Source organism: Taudactylus pleione, unplaced genomic scaffold (genome assembly GCF_031769625.1).
Source record: "Taudactylus pleione unplaced genomic scaffold, aTauple2 ptg001750l, whole genome shotgun sequence".
Taxonomy (NCBI): domain Eukaryota; kingdom Metazoa; phylum Chordata; class Amphibia; order Anura; family Myobatrachidae; genus Taudactylus; species Taudactylus pleione.
In genome coordinates this window covers 825,775-833,359 of record NW_028286147.1, presented here as the reverse complement: position 1 = coordinate 833,359, position 7,585 = coordinate 825,775, and the positions used below count along the sequence as shown (strand labels likewise).

General features: G+C 46.1%; 1 protein-coding gene across 1 annotated transcript; it reads left to right on the top strand.

Moving 5' to 3' along the window:
- Window positions 1-558: 558 nt before the first annotated feature.
- Window positions 559-7,329, top strand: LOC148439486 (acyl-coenzyme A amino acid N-acyltransferase 2-like). The gene is made up of 3 exons (XM_088464688.1): window positions 559-1,045; window positions 3,557-3,759; window positions 6,733-7,329. The coding sequence occupies exons 1-3, from the start codon at window positions 583-585 to the stop codon at window positions 7,327-7,329; spliced, it is 1,263 nt and encodes a 420-aa protein (XP_088320814.1). The 5' UTR covers window positions 559-582.
- Window positions 7,330-7,585: the final 256 nt, after the last annotated feature.

Here is a 7,585-nt window from a genome sequence, read left to right as displayed (position 1 = left end):
TGTTAGACCATTGGTGAATGTGCAGGATCTGCACTGCACATGCAATGGTCTTCTACTGTCACATCTCTAACAGTTCCCAAAGCCGCAGCCTGTCAATCAGGCCATATGGGGGTGGGGAGTAGGAGGAGCTGGTCTGCATGACCGGAAACGTGAGTATATCGCCCCCTATTCTGGGAGTGCCGAGGACAGTGTCCGCATCTTCTGACGCAGACTTCCTGACCCCAGCTTAGCAGTTCCATTGCCCACTATGAAAAAGCTTAAGCTTACTCAGATGGGCAATTACTGCTACCATCGCAACTGATGGTCATGATGGTGACCCGATACTGCACACGGATCTGCAATGCTGGCAGGAGGCATCTTGCAAAGACACAGCAGCAATCCTAACAACAGCCATCTCTGAATCAGGCCCTATAACCTATCGCATCTGATACCTCACTGTCTGTCACTTCTCACTTTTCCCTTACAATACCTCACTGCTTGCCACTTCTCACTTACTATAACCTATCCCTTACAATACCTCATTGTAACATGGTCTCCTGTCTCTCATTTAAGATTAATCCCGTCTTCTCTGGATCTTGAGATATGATCGGTCTTGCAGTCTCACCGGAGAGCTCGCTAGCGGATGAGCCGGTGAAGATCCAGGCCTGGGGTCTCCCACCACAACAGATAATCACCCTGAGAGCATGGCTGGAGGATGAGAAAGGGCAGATATTTTCCTCCAGAGCTTTCTATAGGAGTGATATGGAGGGGAAAGTGAACCTAGAGAGCTCGCCAGCGATTGGTGGAGATTTTGATGGAGTTTATCCTATGGGACTGTTCTGGTCTCTGAAGCCATCCATCCCATTCCTAAGGCTGATAAAACGTGACGTTATGGGAAGTCCCTTCTATATTCATCTGGAGATGTATCCTTATCAGGAGATCAGCCCACTACCTGAAGAAACACCCGGTGTCAGTAAAATCATGGAAAGATGGTACGTCAGTCCCGGGGTACAGAGAATACAGATAAGAGAAGGACAGGTCAGAGGTGCACTCTTCCTCCCACCAGGTAGGCAAATAAACCACTTAATTGCAGTAGCGGTTACATTTGATAATGTGGGTTATTACAAGTCACTGCTTGGTCATTTAGGTTTGGTTCCTGCACCTTCCGTTTTTTTGTTTTTTTTACGCATTTTGTTGTTGGTGTGGAAATAAATTTCAACAAGCATATAAACCTGATTTAGGCAAAAAAACAAAGTGATGGGATACAGTAGTTGTATTTTTATTTAACAGTCTACTAAATGTATTTAGTGCATGGTTACTTGTATAACGAAGCTTTACTGAACAATACAGATGCGGATGTTTGAAATATGTAGGTAACCAATCACTAGAAATAGACAGAGTCCTAATTGATGAGAAACACTTGCAGTTAAATATATAGGTATAAAGTGCACAGGCTGAACTGGATGGAACCAGATTAGATGCTCACAGCAGTGCGTGGATTCAGACAAAGATTATGCAAGGTGGAGTGGAAGGTACCAAACTGGATGCTCACAGCAGTGCTTGAACACAGGTTGAAGATATGCTGGCTGGATCGGCGGGTGGAATTGGATTGGATACTCACAGCAGTGCTTGGACACAGGTAGAGGTTATGCAAGCTGGACCAGATGGTACCTGACTGGATGCTCACAGTAGAGCTTGAACACAGGTTGAAGATATGCTGGCTGGATGGGGTAGAACCAAACTTGATACCCATAGCAGAACTTGAACACTGGTAGGAATGATGCAGGCTGGACCGGATGGAACCGTACTGGGTACACACATCAATACTTGTAATCCAAAAGGTAGAAATGCACTGCATACATGGATACTGAATCTTGCAGAACATGTGTTAGAAATGGATGGTTAGTCAGGCCAGATATAGTGCCAGCCTGGAGGGCAGATTAATATTGACTAGTCGACAAGAGGCCTTAGGGTGTGATGAAGCCTTTGGGTTGGTTAGATAAAGTCTGATGACCACCTTGAGGGCTGGTTTGCATGGACTAGTTGTGGCCTGAGGACCGCAGGTAAAATGCAGCCTTTGGGCTGTGGAAGTAGCCTGACGGGCTGGTGAGCTTTGGCTCGTTGTGGACTGTGGGCCAAAGGTGAGATGCAGTCTTTGAGCTGTGGAGACAGCCTTGAGGGCTGGTGAGCTTCGGCTCATTGTGGCTAGAGGACTGAAGGTGGGATGCAGCCTTTGGGCTGTGGAGGCAGCCTTGAGGGCTAGTGAGCTTTGGCTCATTGTGGCCTTAGGCCCGAATGGTTACCAATGTTGCCAGGTTGACATTAGCAGCGTTGCGCCGCATGACACACTTTGGAACCCGAGTTGCTACCAGTGCCACTGGATTGACACTGGCATCGGTGCACCAGATGATGCACTTAAGATGCTGAGTTGCTACCAGTGCCGCTGGGTTGACACTGGCGTCGGTGCGCCGGATGACGCACTTTGGATGCTGAGTTGCTACCAGCGTCACCGGGTTGATACTGACGTTGAAGTGCTGGATTGCGCCCTTGTGCTGCCGGGTTGAAACTGGCATTGATGCGCTGGGTTGTGTGCTTGGAACGCAGGGATGCGACCAGTGTCGCCGGGTTGACACAAGCCGCCTGACGCTGACCTACGCCCTGGATGTAGTGCACTCCACTCTGCTGAGATGACACACACGGCTGTGGCAGAGATACACACTGTGCTGCCACGATGACTCAAGAGCACACAGCAGATGGTATGCGGACCGTGCCACCTGGATGGAACAAACGGCATAGAAATAAGTCAACATACTGGACTCTGGAACTCGACTGACAAGCAGGAGACTGGAATAACCGGAAGCATGAGAACCTCTATCACTGGCATGGAGTGAAGGACTGGCTGAAATTTAACAGATACAGGGCCCAATCCGAGCACACCCTGTAAGCCTCCCTAATGACAGACTCCTGCACCTGGCCTGTGCACACAGACAAGATAATCAATTAGTGTGCAGCTGATATCTTACAGAGACAGAGAGGAATTACTGAACACATGAGATCAGCACACAGACAGATAGGAATGAAATGCAGTGTCTCAGTAGCAACAAAAATGTCTGCTTAACCGCAGATCCTAACAACATGGAAGGCACAAAGGAAACAGGTAGCAGAGAACCAGGATCCAGAAGCATGGACAGAGGATATCCTTGCAGAAACAACTGGAAAGTTAACCCGGAGCGCAGTCACAGAGGTAGACTTGATGATCTGGCACAGACTGCTGAACAGAGCAAACCTAAATAGCCAGCCCCCAGGTGCAGCCTATAGCTGCTAAATTAGGTAATCAGGCTACAGGATCATATACTACCCAATGTTGAATGTGCAAGACAGACCTCAGACAAAGTGGCAGGAAGGAGGAACTGCACGGATTGTGACACTGTTATTTTTGGTCAATGCTTCAGTGATGTCACTAAATCCTAGAGAATTGATTAGCTGCACACAAAATAGCTTCTTATTTTTACATAAATTTGCATAAGTAAATTAAAGAAACATGACTGAGGATTTGTATTGTGTCATTATTTTGTAGGCGAAGGTCCCTTCCTTGGAGTGGTTGACATGTTTGGCAGTATCGGAGGTCTAACAGAATTTCGAAGCAGTCTCCTTGCCAGTCGTGGTTTTGCCTCTCTTGCTTTGGCTTATTTTGCTTATGAGGATCTTCCAAATGTTCTATTCCATATAGATCTAACATATTTTGAAGAAGCAGCTCAGTATCTGCAACGTCATCCAAAAGTAAGTGATAAAGAAAGAATTATGTTAGAAAATCAAGCCTTAAATATTTATTTTAATCCTATATTATATATAACACTTGTTGACATTCTGAAATGAACATGTGGTGAATGTAATGCCATCAACTTGCAGGAAAGGCCGCATCCTTCGTTGGTAATATTACTGGTCATATGCTGAGATTGTGGTGGGTAATTGGGACTGGTCGCAAAATGGCTGCCTAGCCCGACTGGTAACTGATTGGGAACATCTACATATGTCTGGACTGATGGAAAATGTAGTCCGATGAAGACTATTGTCTCACTGTGGGCCTGATGCAGGGGATAAACTTATTGTCACTGTTGGACGCAAGTGGGCACTTTTTCCAGCCTGCGCATGTGTTTTGATGGTTACAGCTGGGGAACGCAGAATGTATTTGGACACGGACAGGAGATTTCAGTGGGCGTCCCTGGGTGCTAACAGTTGGAGGCTAGCCAGACACGGGCATGATGTGGTCAGCGACTATGTCTTTGGACACAGTTGCACTGATTTTGGGGGCCATGTTCAGATTGACATTCTGCGCCTCCATTGGGCTGGTGCAACGTTTGATGGTGCAACTGATGTGCAGCCAATGATGCATCTTTATATGCAAAGAGGTGCATTAGCGCCGCAGCCAGTGGCGTCTGACGTCTCTGTAGGAATTCCACCTGCTGCAGCTTTAGCATAAAGATTCAGCCGCACATTCCCCTGAATCAGACCCTGTATGTACTATCACCGTTTAATTGTACGTGATTATTTTAGCATGGATTGTGACATTTTATGCTTAATTGGACTGCGAGAACTTGGTACTTCAATTTATACACTCCATATAGTAGTCCTATGGGAGTCCTTGTTATGTCCTAATGTACAGATGTGTCCTCTTACATCCTTGCCAATCGCACTGCAAATGTGCGCACGCATAGCGCCTTGCAATTACTCGCAGCAGCATACGCTACGGTATGCTATGGCGTGCACTGCGATTGCGCCATGCAATCCTATGGAGTCGTATGTGCGAATGTAGTGCACGTATCCATTTGCAGGCGCATGCCTCACGCCATGTGTGGCACGATATGACGCGTACGCAGCAAAGATGCAAGAGGACACAACTGTATGTGTGATGCCGTCAGCGAGGAAGCCAAGGTTCCTGTGTCTATCCCACAAGTTAGGCAAAAATTTCTTTTACTATTTCCTTTTCATAGACATTTGGAGGAAATGTGGCATCGATCTATTTACTGTGCGTCTCCTTCTCAGAAATATGGAAGTTGATTCATAACACACAGAACGTTTTAAGGGAAAACACTGTAGTAGTTGTGATCCATAGGTTCCAGCCATGGGGTCAAGCAGCAGCCTTGGCCAATATAGGGGCAACTTTTTTTATATGGGTTTCACACATTAGAAACATAACAGTTGCAAATGACTCTTCTTATATTGCAAATGGGTATTGAAGCCAACTAATTTGATCTTTGCTCTGCACCTACTAAAGTGGTAAATGCATTTCTGCTGGTGCAACCTGCTAATGGCGGCAGAGTACATGGACTAATCCTATTTGAATTAGTCATTTTTAGTACATTATATTATTTTTTTCAGTCAAGCATATGGAAAAGGATACTGAAAAGCAAAAAGCATAAAATTGGTGTAGAGAGGGGTGCATAAATACCAAAAAATCTCCTGCGTCCATAGGAGACAGGGGTTTCACTGACTGGTGGCTTTTCAATGGGGCAAGAATAAGGGCAAAAGGGTTAGTTCTTCTTTTTTTTTATTGTTGGCTCAAATGGAGCACAAAGCGAGTGCAAGCATTCAGATGATGAGATGTTGGACGCACTTGTATGGTAGAGTAATGAGAAATATCTGTAGACATGGTGTGTTTTAATATGTATATATGAGCAATGGAGTCTTATGCATCTTTCGGAAGCTTTAAAGAATGAAGTTTATATGTGAGGCCCAGTATACACAGTAGTATTTCATGGGTATGGTTCAGATGTTAGACAGGTGGACACACTCGGCCTGATTCGGAGGTGGACGCTATTTCCTACGCGACTGCATCTTTGTGCACCGTGGTACTGCGAATATATGCTAATGCCGCAATGCAAATTTGTACAGAGACGCCCACTGTCTGTCTATAATCCGCCGCTTGCGTACAAAGAGGCGCCAACGGTTGCACCATCTATCTTCTCAGCAGCTCTACGGTTGCTCAAAATGTCCGTCAGAACTAAGCCGCCAGGGCAACTGCGTACATGGCGCAGTCACTGGCTGCGACGAACCCATGAAATTCGCACAACATGCCAGCTTTTGACAATCCTCCCTCCATTACCTCCCATAAACACCCTATGACTGTAAATCGCTCTGAATCCGATTTGTAACTGCGATCGCCATTGGTAGCCCATCAAGACACAAACTCAGTATAAAAGACATCGCTCAAGTGTGCAGACATCGGCATATAGCGTCCATCCATGAATCGGGCCCATAATGAGGAACACTATCATATTAGAAACAATGGGAAATAGGTGCACTCTAATAACCTGTCAGTGGGCTGAATTCAATTCATTGCGATGTTGAATAGCCGTTGGAGGCATCTCCAGCAGCTATTCAATACAGCGTGCTGTTTGCCTTGTCAGGAATTGGTCAGAGAATGCCAGTTCTCACGACAACCTGGGTGTTAAGGCACGGTAACCGTCATTCTCTGACTAAAGTGCTGGGCGCACGGCTGTTAGCGCCACGCTAATCCGGCAAACAGCTGTGCGCCCGGCACTTTTGTCGGATTTCTCCTCACATCCCCAAGGGGATGCAAGAAGAAATCCTTTAGCCGCCCAAACAGCGTAGTGTATTCAATAGCTGTGAGAGCTCCCACCCGCTGCTATTCAACATTGCACTGAATTGAATTTGGCCCAGTGTGTCAATCTCATGTTCAATCATACATGTGTTGGAGCATGAACTCCTCTCACCATGTTGTATGTCTTTCAGGTGTCAGGAGCTGGAGTTGGAGTACTTGGTGTAAGCAAAGGAGCTGAGATGGCTCTGGCTATGGCCTGTTATTTGCCCCAGGTTCTTGCTACAGTCTGTATCAATGGAACAAATGCTGTGAATGGTAACAGTCTTGCCTATGGTGATTTGCTTCTGGATGGAATTCCCTACTCAGGTGAAGCAATTCTGGTCACAGACAATGGAACCTTAAAAATAAGCACGGCTCTGGGAGACCCAAAAAAGGCAGAACACCAGGACTCCATACTTCCCCTGGAGAAAGCCAGAGGTCCCATCCTGTTCCTGGTAGGAGACCAAGACCAGTGCTATGACAGTTTGTTTTTTGCTAAGGAAGCATTAGCCAGGGCAGGAAAGCATGGAAAGAAGGATGTGTACATGCAGTGTTACCCCAGGGCTGGGCATCTCATAGAGCCACCAGGTTCCCCCTTATGTCCAGTGTCAAAATCTCCTTTCTTCCCACTTCCCGTGATGTGGGGAGGGGAGGTCCTGGCTCACTGCAGAGCACAGGAAGTCAGCTGGAGAGAGATACAGGACTTTCTGCGTAGAAATATACCGTGCGTCCGCCGGAATAAATTGTGATTATTTTTATTTTAATTTCAGCAATTGAAACCATTTGGCTAAAAAAGGTGGTAACCAGCCATCACTGCCAGAGCCAAGCTGAAGAGTACAAATAAAATTACAAAGAAGTTTATTTTTATGCATGGATCATTTTGTAGGGACTCGATGATCCTTAAATCTTTCATATATGGTAAAGAAATTATTTTTTAGCTATCCTAAGTAAAGACTCTTATGTGATCTACGCATTGTGTGATCAGGTCTACACATGCTTAGAACT

What these genes read in the sequence shown, in the direction of transcription:
- LOC148439486 (XM_088464688.1), top strand. Translation starts at nt 583, where the DNA reads ATGATCGGTCTTGCAGTCTCACCGGAGAGCTCGCTAGCGGATGAGCCG. An exon ending in TGCACTCTTCCTCCCACCAG is followed by an intron (nt 1,046 to 3,556) that starts GTAGGCAAATAA and finishes ATTATTTTGTAG; the next exon opens with GCGAAGGTCCCTTCCTTGGA. An exon ending in ATCTGCAACGTCATCCAAAA is followed by an intron (nt 3,760 to 6,732) that starts GTAAGTGATAAA and finishes TATGTCTTTCAG; the next exon opens with GTGTCAGGAGCTGGAGTTGG.